Source organism: Mixophyes fleayi, chromosome 1 (genome assembly GCF_038048845.1).
Source record: "Mixophyes fleayi isolate aMixFle1 chromosome 1, aMixFle1.hap1, whole genome shotgun sequence".
NCBI classification, from domain to species: Eukaryota; Metazoa; Chordata; class Amphibia; order Anura; family Limnodynastidae; genus Mixophyes; species Mixophyes fleayi.
Genome location: NC_134402.1, coordinates 204,250,138 through 204,272,094, shown reverse-complemented (window position 1 = coordinate 204,272,094; position 21,957 = coordinate 204,250,138). Strand labels below are relative to the sequence as shown.

The window sequence follows — 21,957 nt, the reverse complement described above, 5'->3', positions numbered from 1 at the left end:
CCTATTGTGCCCAATGGATAAGACGGCCCTGCCTCAAAGGTTACAACACTTATTGTTTGCATCAAATCTTTTTACACCAACAAATTATATATTTTTTTTTTAATGAAATTTTGTAATTCACTGTGTAGCATTCAATTTATCATTGTGATATTCTATAATCTATATCTATAGTTTATGAATGCCCCATGGCAAAGACTGTCTCCTTGGTTTATTTGCATCTAAGAGTAATATCTGTATCACAGGTAAAATGTTACTTTGTAAAAATGCTTCAGTAAACCATTTCTAACTTACAATGTTTGACTCCATGTAGTCTCTATTGAATCACTATTTTGTTTGAATTACTATTCTTGTGGTTATTCATGAATCACTGACCTCATTTTGATGCCATATAAACTAGTTTGCATTGTATAAATGTTCCTATTTATCACATGCCTTGAAAAAGGACCTAATGGTATCTGAAATGTTGGCCTTTATGTACAATATATTTTCAGACTGATTTGCATTTTTACATTTTTAGTGCTATCTCTAAATTTGATTGGAGTCCAGCCGCCATTACCGTGTTTCTGTGTGTGAGCCTAACAGTACTAGATTCATGCTCATGCTTACCACTGAAGCCCTCAATGTTACTAGAAAGAGACTCCTACTATTCTCTGAATATTTGTGAGCAGTATCTTTGTGTTATTTACAATTACTGAGGACTGCTTTTATCTCATCTATGCAATATTGTACTATATTTTGTCTTTTCTTAGATAATTCAAAACTAATTATTTCTTAATACATAAGAACCATCACATATACATATTATCTGGCTGTGGTTTTAACTATATATTTATCTTCTGAGTTTTTTTAATCTGCTTAATGGTTCCACTGTACAGAGAGCAATACAGATATGGAGTAAGCTTGTGATGAAGATCATACAAGGATGAAAAGCATTCGTTTGAACACACTCCATGGCCACCCCAGTTGCATCATCAATCAGAATGCAGCCTAACCAGTGGTGGAACTACCAATGAGCAGCAGATACAACACCTATGAGGTGCGGAAATCAGGGGTCCCAGTGATGCCAATCCACTTGTTCGGAGGCCCTGCGATGTCAATTCATCTGATCGGAGGCCCGGCGATGCTAATACATCTGATCGTATGTCCTCGTTCTGCACTTCTAAGCATGACATAAACCCTGACATAATCTGATTTGAATTGAGTACTGGTAATAACGATGTATGCAATGTGAAACCCTGTTTGAACTGGAAGCTCAAACAGGGCTTCACTGCACATGTGCCTGCACCCATACATGTTCAGACGGGCAGGACTTGGGCTCTCTGAGTGGATTGTTGGGTCAGTCCCTAATTGTTGCTCTGAAGCGTAGAGAATTAGTGTTACAGCTCTAACACTAACCGTAACGAAAAATATTAAAGGCAGCAGAATAACTTCTCCAACATCCATCCACCCTTGAGCTTACCATAAGTTAAGAGCCATGGAGCATACTGAAGTAAAATTATACAATGTACCTTCATAACTCTTCTACTCCTGAATCTGAAGGAAGACTATTCAGGGTACCTGGTGAAACTATTGGAAGTGAGGAAAGATTCCTTATTATCTCCTATTCTAGTAACTTTTGGCCTGATGTACGCCCATTTGTTTAGTATATCTTGAATTCTTTTGCACTGTGCATACCCAGAAAGTGAACGTACACAAAGGTGGGAATGCAGACCTATGACTTTTTGGCACCTACATCTCCTTATGATGGGGGAGTAACAGGGTAATCTAATGTAGACAGAGTACATTAATAGTGTGCATACCAAACCAGACTGGGAAAAGGATGAGAGATGGTAGAAAAATTGTTTTACATGCGGGTAGTCAGGGGCAGATGTAAGTAGCGGAAGATGATGAAGATGATCACCAGAACTAGTGAACCACTTTTAAATAGGTATTTATAAATATAAATATTTGCAAATGCTTATTGATACTTCATTAGCTGCTGGCCATAGATTAGGATTTGGAAACCATGATTTCTCGGGCAGCACAGTGGCTAAGTGGTTAGCACTTCTGCCTTACAGCGCTGGGGTGATCAGTTTAATTCCCGACCATGGCCTTATCTGTGAGGAGTTTGTATGTTCTTCCAGTGTTTGTGTGGGTTTCCTCCAGGTGCTCTGGTTTCCTCCCACAATCCAAAAACATACTGGTAGGTTAATTGGCTGCTAACAAATTGACCCTAGTCTGTGTGTCTGTGTATGTGTTAGGGAATTTAGACTGTAAGCCCCAATAGAGCAGGGACTGATGTGAGTGAGTTCTCTGTACAGCGCTTCGGAATTAGTGGAGCTATATAAATAAATGGTAATAATATATATATAATTTTTCAAAGCATGAAAGGAAGTTATTACTGCTTAATTAGATAGGTTATTCAAGATTAAATAATCCTTCATAGCATTTGCACTAAAAACATAAATAAAAGGTTTATTATATAGTTGTAAGTGGTATGTAAGTGTATGAGGACTGTGTTTGTTACAATGCAAGCGCATATGCTACTCATTCAGATGTAAACACATTTACATCTCTGCATTTTTTTCATGCAATTGTTTCTATCACAAAGTATGCTTTTTTTATGTTTCACTCTGAAAGAGGCCCTTTATATACAGTTATATCATATTCCATGGATGTTTCACACACCAGACCTAAGCTAAAAAACTATTAGGGTATTCTGGTGCAATTCATGTAAAGATGTTTTCCACCACAATCAACAAAACTCCAAGTGAATGGAACTTCTTGTGGAATAATAGTTTTGACACACTCCAGCAGAGTTCTAGAACTTTGAAAAGCTATCCATGGCCCAATGCCCTATGACAACTCTTTATTTGGAGTTTCCTTTATTTTGGTCGTTGGAGGCATATTGTGTGATGATAGTCTAATAAAAGAAAACATGCAAGAATACCTTCTGGAACTGATGATAAGAAAATTTGTATTATTTCTAACTAATGTAACTAATGTTTGCTTATAGTGTACTGTATATAATTATCTTTCTTATGCAAGAATTGTCACGATATTTGTGTACATAATATATTTGTGTGTGTTTTTCAGGCAACATAACAAAAGTTAAAAAATACATTTTAAGAATTATTGTTTGTACTCTACATAAAGAATGTTTACTAAAATAAATGCTTTATGCTATATATACAGTAAAATATGCATGTAACCTAATTGTTATTTTATTATTTATTATTTGGTAAACAAATTTCACCTTTACAACATATATCGGTATAAAGTCATTCCAAGTTAGATTATACAAAATGTATAATAAATTCTAAAAATATAATAATAAACTATTGTCTGTGCTGCTATTAACCTTGCGGAAGTCAATTCTTTTTAACTAAAAAATGTAGTGTGAGTAAATTAAGTAAACATAATTTAGAAATACTAGTGCCGTCACTATCAACATGGAAGTGAATTCTCCACTTGGCCCAGCTTGGTGTGTGTATATATGTGTGTGTATGTATATATGTATGTATGTATGTATGTATGTATGTATGTATGTATATATATATATATATATATATATATATATATATATGTGTATATATATATATATGTGTGTGTATATATATATATATGTATATATACATACATGTGTATGTATATACTTGTATATACTACTTGTATATACATGTGTATATATATATATATATATATATATACATGTATATGTATATACATATGTATATGCATGTATAATGTATATACATATGTGTGTGTTTGTATAATTATGGAAATAAACTATTTCATAGTAATGTCATTTGTAGTGATTGTACTTAAAATAACATGATTGTCTGTTCTTATCCTCAGTTTATGGAATTATGTATATATTTATTACAAGAAACATGTAAGTTCCTCATAATGTCAAGAAAAAAATCAAAGCATCTAAGCTGCTGTCCTGCTTTATATATTTAGTTATTAGTTATTTGTGTAGGTTGTAGTAAAGCAACTGTCTCGTTTTATTTTCCTTAGTTAAACATGGTACTGAATCTAGGACTCATGAGAAATCTTGACGGCTTGTGAACTTATTTGATATCTTTATTTTGTTAGATATATACATATTTATGGAAGAACCAAAATAATTTTTATTTTCATATGTACCACTATTATTTAGAAGTTTTTTCCCTTGTTGAATCTATAGATAATCACTGAAATGCAGATTCACTAATCATAAGAATAAGATTGTTACCCCTTTTAGAAGTATACAACTTTTCATGTGCTAACTGTGCACTCGATAATAATGAATGTTTGATGCGCTTTACCTATAAATTACATAAGAGAGCAATAATTAGAAATAAAACAATTTTGTACTTTAAGTTTTCATTTAAAATCAATGTGTTCTTTTTTTTTATTAATCAGTGAACATTTGCCTTATAAAATCTAAAGGTAAATGGCAAACATAAGTCATTGCTTCTTGCTTGAGACAAAACTTGAACAGAAAAAATGTATATTAATTTTCACTACATTAACAGGGACGCAAATTTCAGAAAAACGAAAAGCATACATTATGTGCAATGCTAGTATCTGTACACTACATAAAATATTTAAATTTTCTGCCATTAGTTTTTCGATTTTGTTCGTATAGTTGGTTAATACAGCAAAACACAAATATATGAAATTAGCATTTGATTTTATAATCCGATTAATCTTCTGTGGATTGTGTTTTCATTGATTTAGGATAATGTTCTCATTTCCCCAAAGGAGAATTTTGTAATCTATAATCACAATCAAAACACATATTTAGATTTATAGAAAACAATTGTATTTTTAGCACTCCATTATTTCTCAATATTAGAATTTTACAGGCGCACTGGTCTAACTTCTGAGAGCACCAAAATAAGTGCATGCTGATTTTAGCATGCAATAATGTTTTTGATTTCAATGGCATTTTACTGGGATAGGTCAGTTTGCATTGCCAAGAATAAAGCATTGTCTGGCACTACAATCTGTTGATTTTAATATCTGATATTGCATGTCAAATGCAGTACCTACCAGTGCTTAATGAATGCCATTACCCTTTAAATCAGTGTTGTCCAAACCAGCAGTTGGACAGTTCTTTTTCAATGAACAGCATAATTAAAGAAGGCCACAGAGAGTGCCGTTAACTTGCTTTCTTTGTTTCATTAACATAATGAAGTCTTTTTGGGACAAATAAACAGAACAAAAGAGCCTTACAATGGTATCCCGTACACAGGACTAAAAATGCCAGCATAAAGATTTAGGAGCACACACAATATTATTTCTTATAGTAAATCATAAAAGTTAACATTATTTTTGCCTGTTATGTTCTATAGACTTGTGACGAGGTGAGCTGGTTCTTTGCAATTTTCTTCAGTAGGAGTTTCATCTTTGTTTGGTGGAACTATAAATCCATCACTGCTCCCCCGTCCTAATGGATAGTAAGTGTGAAGCTGATGTATGTTGTTTCGGGTGCCCAAATTTGGCATGCTTTTATAGTATAAGTCATCTGTATCCCTAGTTTTGGCTGGCGAGGAATCAGTCTGAGTACTAGTGGTAACGCTTCCTGTGACAGCTTTGCCGGTTAATGTAGGCATGCTGGTGTAGAGAGATTCTCTGTTAGGTGATTGCATTGCTTCAGTGTGCTCATTAGTTAACAAGGGAAAAAAACTTTCACTGTTGTCTGGTGGAATCTTTCTCCTACTAAAGTGGAGAGGCTGGTTGCTCTCTGTGGGGTAGACTCGTGACGGCAGCAAGGGAGCATCAGACTCCTCATGTATAAGTTCTAAACCCAGAATCTCATCATTAGTAAAAGATGAGGCATCATCAAGAACAATTGCATCATCTTGTTTTATATTGTTAATATTATTTATTAATTTATTCACCAGATTCCTATTTTGTTCACATGAGCGTTCATGGTTGTTCATGTAAGAAGGGATATAGTTAGAAGTAAGCTCCTTCAAAATCTTTTTTTCTAAGGCAGTCTCTTTGTGGTTAAAGCCACGGTCAATTATTTTCACACAGTCACTAAGATATTCCCCTCTTGCAATGCAATAGCTGTTCCCATGGTTACCATTCAGTGGTAGAGTATCCATGACACTTGTATCCCTGGCATTGTTCAGAAGTCCCTCTGGAAAAGATTGCAAACAAAATTTACAGTTAGCATGGATCAAAGTTCAAATATTTATTTACTAATAAGATCAGTATAACAATACTATCCTTTGTTATTTATTCACTGGTCAACGATGATCAAAAAAAAAAAGCATGTACAGTATTTGGTAAATAAATGGCTATGATTTCCTTTTTTTCTCTAAACTATTGTGGATCCCATAAATAGCTTTTGTGCTGGGTTATGAATATTCCAGAAACAGAGCTACCCACAATGCAGACATAGTTCCTGCACTGGGGGGCCTGAAGAAAAAGCAGCCGCAGATGTCATAAATTACATGACAGGGAGGTTATACATTCATTTACATTGTGTGTATCCACTAGAAAGGAATGGTGCTGCTGCGGTATTACCATTACATTCTGTGTATGCAACACTTCCACCCTTTTCTCAGCTCCCCTCTTATCTTCCCTGTCTCAGTCAATTCCCATTTCCTCCCTCCTCTTCCTATCACATAGACAATCCACAAGAAGCTGCAGAGGTACTGAGAGAGATGCCACACCTGCTCTGCTAAATGCCTCAGATGTCAGCCTCAGGTTGAGTACTACCACTGGAAAAGAGACTGCAAGAGACAGATTATTGGCTGTGACCTGAAGGCAGGAAGAATATGCCCATATTAGAAGTAAAAGCCTGAAGCATAAGCAGGGCCACCATCGGGGGGTACAGGGGGTACACTTGTACCGGGCCCGGACTCACCAGGGGGCCCGGCAGCACTCTCTTACCAGGGGGCCCGCTATCTTCAGCCTGGCTGTCACTGTGACAATCAGACTGAAGACAGCAGCGAAGACGCCGGGACCGATGGATTTCCTTCAGCCTTAACTTGCGCAGTGGAATGCATCCACCAACGGGAAGTTCCAAATGCCGAACTTCCTGTTGCGGGAGTTAAGGTCTGAAGTGTCTCTCTCCCTCCCTCTACCCTAATACTAGCATGTATGTATGTATGTATGTATGTATGTATGTATGTATATATATATATATATATATATATATGATCACTGTTTACACACACACACACACACACACACACACACACATATATATATATATATATTCTAGAATATAAATGCTTAGTGGCGTGTGTTAGTCTGTCTGTCTGTGTGTGTGTAAAAAATAAAACCAAGCTGCACCGCCACCTGCTGGGCGGAGTTATACACTGACCTACTAAATTCTTAGTGTGTGTGGGGAAAAAAATTCAGAAAGGGCTGAAATTTGGTATACTAAGATGTTTTTAATTTGTTAATTGTTAAAAGTGTTTATAAAGATTTAAAAAAAATATATATATATTTCTTGAAGGAGAAGTGACAGTTGGGAGTGGTTGGTGGTTGCCGGGGGTGACAGTGGGGAGTGGTTGGTGGTTGCCGAGGGTGACAGAGTGAGAGGAGTGTGATATTCAGGACCGCTGAGAGAGATCCCTGTGTCTGGATAGACATCTGGATAGATGTGGCGATGAAAATGAAGAATGAGGTGATGGAGAAGAATGATGAGGTGGTGACATGTGGACAAAACCACGTTAAAAAATAGCGCTTACGTCAGGAAGTAACGCTCTTCCCCTGAGGAGGCCTGGGCTAGGCCAAAATGCATGACAAGAACCTTTTTAACACCTTAAGCAGCTTGATTTGACTAGAATGCATGAGTATCATGCACGGGTTAACTTTATATATATATATATATATATATATATATAGATAGATAGATATATTAGGGCTCCCCTTAACTTACCTTTCAATCGCCTAAGTCTGACCCCCTTCATGGAAGAGAGGACCAGGGAGGGAGCTGGATCGTGACCACAAGAGGTAAGTTTTTTTGGGGGGGGGGTTTTCTACAGGATTTTTTTTTTCATTGCCTTGGGCCCCCTTTCCCCCTGGGCCCCCAGGCACCTGCCCATTGTGCCCAGTCGGAAAGATGGCCCTGGTTCATGAGGGGGGTCATCGGGTGGGGTCATGGGGGGGTCATCGGGGGGGCCCTGCCTGCTTCATTGTACTGGGCCCCACGGTTTCTGATGGTGGACCTGAGCATAAGTGTAAACAGCGGGGCTGTCAAATCTCCAAACATTTTTCAGGAGTCTCTGAAATTTGACAACCCTGTCTCTTGGTTTCACAATTTTATTCTTCAGTCTCCCTGATGTCATGAGTGGTGAAACTCCTCCCACCAGCTGCCACTGTCTGTGCCAGTAAGCTATCATGCTCACTAGATTGCTCTGGGCAGCAGTTACCACCAATCAGAATGCCGGGAGCTATCTAGCAAGTATGAACACTTCCCAGCATAGCCAAAGCACTGCAGAGCATAAAGTTTGCATTGCGATGCCTCAAGAGATCTGTGGTCTGCATTCTTCTGTCACCAATTATTTAGTGGGTCCTCATTGTTTTGTCAACAGATATCTTGCTGGAGATTTTGGAGTGTGCATTATGCTGTTACCAGAGATCCTCGGTTGGGATTTTATTGTCACCAAATATCCGAGGTCAATTGCCATCCGAAATTTTGGGGTCTAGATTGTATAGTATGCACAGTGTTTTGCATATATATACTCGCTCATAGGACAGTGGCAGGTGGGGAGTTTGGGCCGGTACACCTATCAAACCACAACGCAGGTCTCCTAGGACGTTCTCAGGGAGCACAGAAACCTCTCGAGGAGCACAAGGTGAACAGTAGAATACTCTCTGTATTGTGTGGTGATCATCCGAATGTTGTGTATATTGTATAGTGGTTATTAGAATTTTCCCTCAAATCAGGACAGTTGGTAGGTATGCATAGGGTCCACTGTGTGCTGATGTTTGAGTATAAAGCAAATTTTGTTGCCACTTGTGGGTCCAGACACAGAACAGATAATTAAACAGACTGCAGTATTAAGGCAGCCTTACATGAGGAGGATGCACCAGATGTTCTGTAATCTAGAGAACACAAGAAAGAGGTAGAGAAACAAAAATAGTGAGCAGCTCTGAGCTTAAGCTAGCAGTGGCTAAAATGAAATATGACTCCTATGGAAGTCGAAATGCTGCCAATCAGAGATGAATTGTGGGAGGTTAACACAGGCCATCAGAGGAATAGAACAACAAAAACAGAGAAGCATGGGCAACCATAAATTAAAATTATCAGCTAATTAATATAAGGCAAGACACTGTATATGGCATTTGGAGCATGCAGCAAAAGCTACATATAAGATTCAGTCTAAAGAGTAAGCTATTTCTTATATGGAAACTTTATGCCAAAATACTTGGCAAAGAAAAATTAATCCAGGAGCACATAAATGCAGTACTAGCAGTAGTGGCACAACTATGATCAACTGGGAGAATCTAAAAGACATAGTTGTAGTTAAATGATTCATTTATTGCCCGATTAATACCCTGGAAACTAGTTCTGCGTCAGATCTTACATTAAACTTTGTAAAAAACAAACTCATAGTTGAATTAAAATGCAGAAAACAAATCATGCAGTACAACAGAGAATATGACACAAAAATGGCCCTTTAAGCCACACACACATGAGGAAAACAAGAACATGTTTCAAATGCAAAGAGGAAAACTTATAGAAAAACTGTTCAATATTGAAAGTAGAGCAATTGAGAAAGTTTCCAAAAGTTCCCAAGCAAATAGTCAAAGCCAGTGCATTTACAGATCAATGTATACTTGCCTACTTTCACACTTCTCCTCCGAGAGATCCCAGAAGAGTAGTCATGTGACAGGGGGTAGGAGGGGGCATAGGGACGCCATTGTGTCACTGTAGCTCTGCCCATGCTAGGGAATGCCAAAATTTACAGCATGCCATAGCATGCGGTGGGGCTTAATGATGCAAATTCGCATCATTAAGCCTCTTCTCTATCACGTCCGATATGTTGCCTATGCTTCTGGGAGGATTCCCCGAAATTCCGGCAGAGTAGTCAAGTATGGATCAATGGAATGCAGTGCCGTAACTAGACATTTTAGTGCCCTGGGCGAGACAGGGCACCGGCGCCCCCCATCTAAGTGGGTGTGACATTTGCCAAGTGGGTGTGGCCAACCTAATGTGGGGGTGTGGCTAGCACTTTACTGAAGGAATTCTATTACACATATTTGCAAATGCATGATTTTATATATATATATATATATATATATATATATATATATACACACATATATATATATATATTATACATACATACACAGTCAGTGGTGGGATTCAAATAAATTACCAACCGGTTCTATGCCCTAGTGACCATTTAAATATGTTATTTAATTGTCTTAACCTTGCACCCTTGTGCTTTTTACATTAATAAATGCATGAAAAGCTTTGAAAATAGGATATATAACAATCAGGTGCCGTACACATATATGAGCTGTGCTAATGGGTAAAAAGGTACGTAAACTAATGTGTGCTTTAAAAACTACTTACAAGTAGTTTTTACATACAGCTGAAGTTCTGAAATGTGTAATGTTAGTGATGTTTTACACAGGGTTTTTTATGCTATTTAGTTGTCTCAGATAGTACAATTTGAAGGTGAGTGGATAAAAGTTGAGTTATGTTAGCTCTTTTCCAACTTCTTATACCACAGTTAAATAAACTAACCAGAGTTATTTGGCAAGAGAATTTCCCAAGTCCCTCTCACCGGATAGATTCAGCCTCTTTGCAATTTTTGTTCTAGATCCATATGTTTACAAATACATATTAGTGTGACGTTTTACACGTCTTTTACATCAAAACTGTGCCAGACCTAGACCAGTGACCCAAATTTTACCCACTTTAGTCTCAAAAACCACAAACAACTAAAACCGACATTGAATGCTATTTGCCAAAAATGAATCTTATTATATGAATATTAGACGTGATTGCCTAGCTCTTGTATGTGTAACGGCAAGAAAGTTTATGCTAACTCCGTAGTATCTAGTTTTCACTCTTTCCCTGACTTGATCCCACATAAAATGAAACTGACCCTGCACTGCACATCAATCTTGGGTCTCTAGCTCACCTGATTTAAAAGTGCGGTGGTTAAAATTCTAAAATGGTTGTTAGTCAACAAAATAAACCTTGGGAGCTAAACAGCCCAGGAAGAGCAAGGATGAGTGTCTTTGAACCCCTTTTTCTGGAGAAACACTAATTGAACTGTTTCAAACATCAGAAGTCCATCACATCATTGTGCTCAGGATGTGTACATGTTTACAGTTTTTCATATATGAAAACAAAAAGAAGAAAGTACTGCACTTAGAGCACTCTAGTTTAAAGTGGTCATAAGAAAAATAAAATAAAATATTTTATTTTTTAAAACTTTTATTGATAAGTATTAAAACGTCAATTCAATGACCAGTAGGAAGAGGCAAATTATTAAAATAATAGATTGGTGGAAAATAAATGAAAAAGGTGCATATTTAAAACTCTACCCGGAGGAGGGGCTGGTCATAAATAACCAGAGATATGGCTCTCATGCGTATTGCTAGGTTAATAGATGCATATCAGGCTCATTTTACCATATAGAACTGATCGTAGCAACAGCTGATGAGGGAGAGATATGCAAAACGGAGATCTAACTGAGCAATGGAACCTAATGTTTGTCCAGATTGATAAAATCTAGTTTGCCAAGAGAGATAAGTGTATATATTCACAGAGCTGTAGCTCATGGGGAAAGATAGGTAGTAAATATGAATCCCCAATGGAGTGTATTTAGCGGGCTGTTTATTAAGTCGGGTCTATACAGTTATTGTCATCGCTACCGTGCCATCGTCTCTAATAGTCTTTCTCAAATTGACTTAATGGGAATATCTAACAGAAAACAAGAGAGAGCGCGCCTGTCACTTGAGAAGCGGTGGTTTAACTGAGCCGACACTAGTATGGTGAGCGCGTCTCCTACAGGGACGCTGTTAATCTAATTCAGCCTCTAGAAATAAATGGAAATCTCCTATTGCATAGCGAAAGTAGTTATGAGTAACTTGGTGGTACTAGGTGAAACCCTTATCAAGATAATTCTGGGATTTGCAATATGGATCTAGAGCAATATAAGCACTGGCATAGCGGGTATTTTATGCAGTAATCATAACCGAGAGCCGCAGCGATATATATGCAATATTTTTGTGTGCACTTTTTATGTGGAAGAATATACAGAGAAAATATTTTGAACAAAGACAAAAGTCCTAGCAGTTTTTTCGCCTCTGATACTTACCAATGCCTTTTGCATGTCTTTACTCTGAGGAGGGAGGGAAGGAGGGAGGGAGGTTCTTCTGCCTTTTACTTCCGCAGTGGAACGCATGTGCGTTCCACCGACAGGAAGTTCGGCATTTGGAACGCAAACTTGCGTTCCAAATGCAGCTTTTCCTGTTAGTGTAACGCATGTGGAAGTAAAGGGCTGTAAATGCAGAGCTAGGTAGCGGGCGGCTGCTGCGCCCCCTTTGGGCTTGCGCCCTGGGCGACGGCACCGCCCGCACCACCCTAGTTACGGCTCTGATGGAATGTATACATTACTATGTACGACTGCAAAATGGCTCATCTTTAAATTCCATAGTGGCAATGGTACAAGATCTAATACAGGTGACAGTCCGAGCAATTGCAGATGTACTATACACATACAGGGCTTGAGTCATTAAGGAGAGCAAAGCATAAAAAAGAAGTAACTTTGCATCTGGGTAAAACCATGTTGCATTGGAGGGGGAGGTAAATTTAAAATGTGGGTACAGATTTATAGTTGGGATAGGGCATGTGGGCATGCCTTAGATCAACTTTAAATTTCAGTGTAAAGTTATCAAGTATTTGTGTGTTACATGAAAAAGCAGCCAGTATTTTCCTTATGTGCAAAATGATAAACTAATTTGCACCCCTTGCATTGTAACATGGTTTGTCCAGGATAAAAATGTACTCCTTTTTAGTATTGCTCTCCTTCATGACTCAGGCCTGTATTGTCTAAGAACATCAAAGGAGTAAATGAGACTCAGCACACATGGACTTCAGAACTATATTCATACACAGCACATAGCCTAAATCAGAGGCAGCCAGATAATCATCCTTCACTATCTCCACCTTTGTGTGTGCCTGCCCATTTCTCCTCGGCTGACAGCATATGAGAAGAAAGCACCACAAGACACAAAGTAAGTGTTGGGGGAAGGGGTTTTCAATGTAAATATAAGTGTCAAGAAACTTTTTGTAGGTGAGCTGTTAGTTTAATGGTAGAGTGAGTATGGGTGCTAAACTTTTAAAGGTAGGTGGGAGCTATTAATTTATTGGTAGGATCTGTTTATTTGAAGGTGGGGAGTATTTAATCTGCTATTGGGGTTATTGTGGGGCCTTTCAATTTAAAGTGGGGTGAAATGACTATTAATTTAATGCTGTTTTTTGGCAGTTATAAATTGTACATGGGGCTGAGTTTTGGGGAGAAGGAGGGTCATTTGTTAAATGTAAATTTTCAGTGCACAGATTCTCCTGATTTATCAAATTAGCACCACTTATACCACTTTCATACTGCCGCCCCGGCAATATCCCGGCTGTCAGGGGGACCTCTGGGTACTAAAATGACGTCATTTCTAATGGACTAGAAATGACGTCATTTTAGTACCCAGAGGTCCCCCTGACAGCGACCGGGGTCCAACCCGGGAATTACCCCTCGCAAAATCCCGGGATTTTAGACCCGGGATTTTGTGGTTGGACTATTCATACTGCACCAAGACCGGGGTTTTTGGTGCAGTATGAATGGGGTATAATTTGTCAAGAAACTACTCCTCACTAACTTAGACCTGTCACAAACTGCACTCAGCGCACTTGTGATTTGGAAGCTACTGTAAGAGGCCGCAGGGAATGCCAGCACTCAGTCTTACATTCACTTATCCCCTAGACTACAGATCGAACTCACTCACTTCCATACACACCTATAGCTGCCAACATCTGCTGTTTAAGGTCAATAGAAGCCTGTAACTTAATTAATCAATTGCACACACTCTGCATTCTGACAGCTAAAAGATTGAACACTTCCATGTTTGCATTTAAAGGGTTAACACAGCCAATCAATCTATCTCTTCTAAACAAGCTATGGATTAATTTAGAGCAGAGTTTCTTAACTCCAGTCCTCATGCACCTCTCATGTTTTGAGGATTTCTGTCTGTGGAACAGGATAATTACTGACCCAGCCAAGTAGACTAAGTCACCTGTGCATGATTACAGAAATCCTGAAAACATGAGCTGTTAGGGGTGCATGAGAATCTGAGTTAAGAACCTCCGGTGTAGAGCAATAAGGACATCAACTTATTAAACTAAAACGTAATATATGGAAAAAGGATACAATGCTTACAGAATAGAAAAACAATTAATAAAGATGACATAAAACATGCAGCAAAAACAATTATAAAATCTAAAAATAAAATTCAGCATATAAACTTACATATTCATTATATTATGTGCATGGGAACGGCGGTAAAGATGGAAAGCTTACAATTTGATTGTGTTCTGAAAAGACTGACCATAATTATTAGGTGACTTTGTATTTTAAAGACCTACTTCTCACTGTCCTCCCCCCTGCCGCTGTAACGGTCTGTTATTGGTCAGCTAGATTCAGGGCCAGATTTACCGCTAGGCAACCTAGCCACCTATGGCCTAGTGGCTCTCAGGGGGCCCAGATGGGGGGACAAGAAAAAATAAATAAAAGCCCCTCCTGCATGACTGGTGTGTGAGGGGGGGGGCGCGAATGGGGGAGGAGTTAGTGTGGTGGCCGGTCTCCTCCATCCTCTTTGTGGCCTGCTCTGTGTCACATGGGACGTGTACCACATGACAGGTGCCGTCCCATGTGTGAAGAGAGGGAAGAGTGCACAGCTCGTGGATTGAAAAAGGTAAGTTGGGGGGTTGTAGTACATTGCTATATTGTGTGTGTGTGTTATGTGTATGTGAGGGGCCACTGTGTGTGTTTATTATGTGTGTGTGAGGGGCCACTGTGTGTGTGTGGGGCCACTGTGTGTGTGTATTATGTGTGTGTGAGGGGCCACTGTGTATGTATATTATGCGTGTGTGAGGGACCACTGTGTGTGTGTGTATCATGTGTGTGTGTGAGGGGGCCACTGTGAGTATTGTATGTGTGAGGAGCCACTGTGTGTGTATTGTGTGTGTGTGTGAGGGGCCACTGTGTGTGTGTGTGTATTATGTGTGTGTGAGGGGTCACTGTGTGTGTGAAGGGCCACTGTATGTGTGTGTGAGGGGCCACTGTGTGTGTGTGTGAGGGGCCAGTGTATTTAAATTTTATGTGTTTGTGTGTGTGTGTGAGGGGCAAGTGCATTTATATTATGTGTGTGTGAGGGGCTGTTTGTGGGAGGGAAATAGGTTTATTTTTTAAATGGTAACACTATTAATTTAATGTTTTGGTTGGAGGGAGGACTACTTATAAAATGTGGGTGCTATATTGATTTAACCCTGGGGCTGGTTGGAGTTCACTAAATTTCATGTACCCATTTTTTTTTTCCAAATAGGGTCTCCAACATTCCAGGACCAGACAAGCAGCAACTGATCTAAAGACACAGCAGCCACAAGTGATGAAAGTGACGAGAACAGGTAGGAGAGAGCAGCACAGTCTGCCAACTATCCTGAATCTGGTGGGATTTATATTATGAGGAGGTCTGACTTGTTTAAATGTTGCACTATGGGATTCATGCAGAAGACTGACATATTAACATGATTATTACATTCCATCACTTTTTCATGTTTCTGTAGGTAGAGGGCTGCAGTCAGTAACTGTAGTGGCGGACGGTCTATGACATGGTAGTGATAGGAGACTGCTGTTTTTTCATTACTGGGCTTGCTAATCCTGAACTGTAGTTTCTTGACATGTTAATTATGATTAATACCTAAGTTTAGTTAAAGATAAAGTACAATTTGTGTGAATTGAAAGGTAAGCTGTGGTGGAAGTGGGGTGTATATGGTAGTATGCCATACCGCTACTTCTCATACTGCCTTCATTGTAAAATAATAAAATTCCATTCACTTGTTTACATTCCCATTACATTTTTCATACCGCCACTACTAAATTTCCACTTCGACCACTGAGCTTAATATTCATCGTATGGAGTATATGATTAGTATAATTCAAAATTCTGCTCAGGGCCGGATTAACCCGAGGTCGAACTGGGCTATAGCCCAGGGGCCTCGGGCATCCAGGGGGCCCTTCAAACTCCTCAGCAGCATTATTGATCGGTCGGGGGGGGGGCGCCCACGGCCTGATCAATGCTGATGAGTACTGTCAGTGCAGTCCTCCGTCCCGGCGCGGAGTTCATGAACTCTCGCGAGATCTCCTCAGTAAGGAGCTTACAGCGCGCCGGGACGGAGGACTGCACTGACAGGTAAGTGCTTGGGGGGGGTCCTCGCGGGGGGCAGGGGGGGCGGCGGACGGCTCACATTGGGGGCCTCGCAGGGAATGGAGGGCCCCTTAGCCCAGGGGCCTCCATTCCCTTAATCCGGCCCTGATTCTGCAGATCCTTTGAGAAAATATGGGGTCCATGGTCATTATTCTTTAACTGCTGGGACCACAATGTGATGTAGTGTAATGATAAAGGAGGGCACAGTGTGATGAGAGGGACAATAATGAGGTGCCACATGGTGATGTAGTGTAATGATAAAGGAGAGCACAGTGTGATGAGAGGGACAGTAATGAGGGGCCGCAGTGTGATGCAGTGTAATGATAAAGGAGGGCACAGTGTGATGAGAGGGACAATAATGAGGGCATGGTGATGCAGGAGGAGCAGCGTGATGTGCGGCGGCACATAGCTTACCCTTCTACTTAACTATAGGAGTATATACTATGCTAAAAAAATATAGTGCTATGGATTGTTTCAGGGAGGGAGGGGGGCCCAAACTAATATCTTGCCTAGGGCCCCATGAGGTCTAAATCCGGTTCTGGCTAGATTGATGACAGAATTTTACAATCTCACCTTTACAACTTGTTTTCAATCTCCAATGTGATATATGTAGCATATTTTTTTTGATGAGTGTTATGCAAACCCAATTTTATCATATATCAATCCAATTTAACTTCGCCAAAGTTAAGATACCAAATAACACTATGCAAAGTTGACTGGTTGAGCTGAAACTCATTTCCTCCCATTCTCTGCGTGACAGACAGCTTTAATCGACATATGGGTTGCTGTTCATCTTCCTATTTAGAAATATGTGTTTGACTATGATAGGTATCCATTATAGGAGGTAGAAGAAAAAAGATTTTTCCTATTTAAGTTATAGGGGCCTTTGTGTGTGGATAGCAGGCCCTCCTCTGCGCTGCAGCCCTGATGTCTTGTTAAGTGCCAAACGCCACTCCAGTGAAAGTTTACTCCCACAAAGTTACATGAAATACTGATGTTTCAGTATAAAACAGATTGTACAATGTCAATAAGTCACTGGACAAATGCTATGGCTGTGCTCAGAGCAGTTTTAAGAAACGGACCATGAACCCAGCTCGTTGTCTGCATGGTTTAGTTGGCTTATTTTAAATCTGCCATGAGTATAGCTCTTGACACAATAAACCATCTTGAAAAACTATGACAACAAGGGACAGGGAGATGCAGGCAAATTTTAAGCCACCTGCAACCTATTTTTAAGTTTGCAACTTAATCTTAGTCATCTCTCTCTTTCTATCATCATCATCATTTATTTTATATATATATATATATATATATATATATATACACACAAGTTAACCCGTGCATGATCCTCATGCATTCTAGTCAAATCAAGCTACTTAAGGTGTTAAAAAGGTTCTTGTCATGCATTTGGGCCATAGCCCAGGCCTCCTCAGGGGAAGAGCGTTACTTCCCGACGTAAGCGCCCTTTTTTAACGTGGTTTTGTCCACATGTCACCACCTCATCATTCTTCTCCATCACCTCATCCTTCATTTTCATCGCCACATCTATCCAGATGTCTATCCAGACACAGGGATCTCTCTCAGCGGTCCTGAGTATCACACTCCTCTCGCTTTGTCACCCCCGGCAACCACCAACCACTCCCCACTGTCACCCCCGGCAACCACCAGCCACTCCCAACTGTCACTTCTCCTTCAAGAAATATATATATATTTTTTTTAAATCTTTATAAACACTTTTAACAATTAACAAATTAAATTAACAAATTAAAAACATCTTAGTATACCAAATTTCAGCCCTTTCTGAATTTTTTTTTCCACACACACTAAGAATTTAGTAGGTCAGTGTATAACTCCGCCCAGCAGGTGGCACTGCAGCTTGGTTTTATTTTTTCCACACACACACACACACACACACACACACACACAGACACAGACAGACTAACACACGCCACTAGGCATTTATATTATAGATATGCATACATACATACACAGTGGAAATTAGAAGTGGCGGCATTGAAATTTAGGAATGACCATATGAAAAATGTAATAGGACTGTAAGTAACCGTAAACACCCTCCGTCACATTCCCTTTACATACATATATATATATATATATATATATATATATATATATATATATATATATATATATAAAATAATAAACTGTTTTTCCTTAGTGTATATACCTCTCTCTTATGCCTTCTGTCATGTATGTTTTTCTCTACCCCCATTGTGTTTGTATACAGTAAAAAAATATTTTTTTTACAAAATATATTACATTTCTAAAAAAATAAGTGGGTAAGGTGCTAGAAAAATCATGATGTTTGTATGTATCTATGAGACTTAAACTACATTTTATTTTAATCTTTTAGTCAAGCTACTGAATATGATACCATTCCTAAATTGGACCTGGTGATTTAAATGTATCTCTAAATCTGAAGTTGTATAGGTCCTCACACTTTTCATTTCATAATAAAACCCTCTCCCCTAAACCTCTATTAATATCATTTAATTTCATTTAATTGTTGGTTTCTAAGAGACTGTTTAATTCTGAAGAGAAATGTTTATTTCTATTATTACCTTCATGATCCATATAACAATGATAAATAATATAGACAATATTGTAGACAATGCCTAGTTTATACTTGCTCTCTCTTTTTTCGACATGTCTGAGATCTTATGGTCAGGCCATGCTTATCTGGAAACAGTATTTCAGAAATGTTTTAACAACCCACTTGACTCATATTTTGTATTTAAATTAGGCCATATTAGTGTATACTGTAATACATTGATATTTCAAATGTTCCTATTTCACTGAAAGTTGATAAATAAAGTTATTAAACAATTTAAGGGCTGCACATAAAAAAATCGGTTTTTGGCCACATAATTACAATGGCACATTGAAAGTGAGGGGACAGACGCAAAAAGATTGAGTAGCTCTCCATATATATTAAAGACCTAAGCAGATACATTGCTAAAATGGAAGTCTTAAACATTGACCAATCTTAACCTGATTGCAACCAACTGTGCACAAATAGCTCTAAGGTGGAAGAGACAACAATTTACCAAATCACCAACATGAACTTTTATGCACTTTCTTTGATATCTTTTTAGACCATATCTGCAGTGGTTTAGTCTTTGCAAAACTTAAAACGTGGAAATTATAATTTAATCTGGATAAAAAAGTAAATAAATGTAAAACAACTTTGAATACTGCATTATGAATATCTTGTGAAGCCCTTCATCCTCATGACTGTGACATGTCTGCAGTATTTGAAAATTTCATTTTTTACTCTTTACTTGGAGATGCATATAGGATCTTCTCCCCTGGACTTCAGATGTATGCAGAAGAGACTATGAGTTGGCCATAGCCTATAGGTCTAAAAGCCACTCATAGATTTATATTATTTTACAAACATTATCATGATTTGTTTTAAAAAAAATATATATATATTCTTCAGTGATTGTGAGCACAGCTGCTCTCACCAAAGGTAAACTCCAGGGGGTATATGTATGTATTAAGTAGAGGATTTTGCAAAGTCACCGATAATCTATAAAACAGCAATGGCTTTCAAGGCAAGTTTTCTTTAGCAATATTTGAGGTCATGTTTTTCCATTTGGATGATTGGAGAAAATTACTTCAATCTGAGTTTACCCACAATAACCACATTCATGAGTCCTCAGGCAAACCATGGTACTCATCCAAGACTTTCAAATCCATTTCCTTCCTCCTCTGGAGTTTCAGTAGTGGATTACACTATAACCAATATTGTAACGCTCAGGTCTGAAGCCCAGAAAGCCATTTGCAGTGCTTCTTCTTGTCAAAAGTAACAAGCAGATTATATACAGATAAATACTGAAGAGCTTTTCGTCAACTACCCACAGAAGACAAAGTATAGCATTCTACCAGGAATGTTTAATTTGCCTCATGTTTCAAATCTTTAGATTTAGCCAACCCCAACTGCACAGTGGATTCACAACTAGGTCCATTCATTATACCAAACCATTTTCTCTCTTGACAGAGTTTAGCATTATGTCTGGTTATAAAGTTTTCAAAAAAATTTGACTGTGACTAGAGCTCTCACAGAGAAACTTTAAAACTCCTTGGATGACTTGGGTTTTAAGTGGAAGATAGACTTTGTAAAATATCTAAGCATCAACATCCCCAGCTGACTAGACCTGTTATATAAACTATACTGCAATCACAAAGCTACTGCCAGATCAAATCTATCCTCAAATTTTGCTACCGGGACGAATTAATCTGGTAATTACTTATTCAGGTCATTATCTATCCCTATTTTAAGATCAGATTTGAATAATTTGCAAAAAGTTGCCACAGAGTATTTATTTTTGGTGGTGGGGGGGGTAGATTCGGGCAGGATCTTCTAAAGCTATTTGCCTTTGAAGGAGAAGTATTATCCAGAAGTATTAGGAACTGGGAGCTAGGTTAGGCCAGATGATATAGTAACATACTTCCAATTTAAAAGGTTAGGTGGGTACATATAGGAAATATTATGGTGTTGCCTGCCTAAATTTGTTATTAATGGAGGAAGCATAAAAAACCTCAAGTGCATACTGCCACTGGTAGTGCCACAAGTATGTACTTTAAATGGTGCCCCCACCTGGAAATACTGGGAATGAAACAGCAAGCAGCTATAATATAATATAATAAAATACAAATAAAAAATCCCATACATATAATCATTAATCAAATGTGGCCCACTAATTTATTCATACAATAATTATTAATAATTCATAATAATTTTTTCCCCAATAAAGCAAAAATCATGATTACCAATACTTAAAAATTGTATTGCGTCTCCTGTTATGTTAACTTTGGCCAGATTGCTCAAACAGCATGTTTTTTTTTTCTGTGCTATCTTGGGTGAGTTTCAGTTTCTGTTGAAACTCAGGCGAGTTTGGGTTTAATCTCCGGCGAGTTTGACTAAAACACAGGCAGGATAGGTGTTTTAAAATCGACATAAATCGCCAGAGATTGTATTTTGAAATGTCACAATCACAGGTTATTATATATAGCGACTTTGCACATAAATTGCAATTTGCTGCAATTTAAATTGCTGAAAAAACACAGCTTGATACTTTTATCCCCTGGTCCCTATTCGAAAATGTGACATTAAACTTATATTCCAAGTTTTTCCAGTCAACCATGCCTAACCTTTGAGTGATGCAGTTATAGGCAATTTCCAATAGAGCGAGATGACAAATGTGGCAGCGTTTAGCAGATGTTTAAAATGGGATTTCTCATATGCAGTGATTGAAAGCGGTACTATTCTGCTAAATAGATGGGCACCTGTACTCAGATCCTCAAATGGTGGCACATATCATGCATAATTCTCCTTGTTCAGATTGCTGAAGATGTGAATAATCTGTAAATATTTCCTAATTTCTTGTATGAAGAGGGATCAGATCACAGTTCTTGGAATGTCTAGAAATGATTGTGCATCATTAAATGAATGAATTGGAGTTTGTTAGTAGTTGTCCAGTGCCTCAGAAAGCTAGGTGA

The 21,957-nt window shown here is 38.4% G+C and overlaps 1 protein-coding gene across 9 annotated transcripts in view; it reads right to left on the bottom strand.

The window, feature by feature from the left end:
* Positions 1-4,344: 4,344 nt before the first annotated feature.
* The window catches only part of ADGRL3 (adhesion G protein-coupled receptor L3), a 958,921-nt gene continuing 941,308 nt past the window's right edge, over positions 4,345-21,957 (bottom strand). For all 9 annotated transcript variants that reach the window (XM_075204791.1, XM_075204784.1, XM_075204783.1 and 6 more), the window contains one exon: positions 4,345-6,115. In XM_075204791.1, coding sequence (XP_075060892.1) covers positions 5,316-6,115 — 800 coding nt within the window. In that variant the 3' untranslated portion in view covers positions 4,345-5,315. The remainder of the gene's footprint in view (positions 6,116-21,957) is intronic.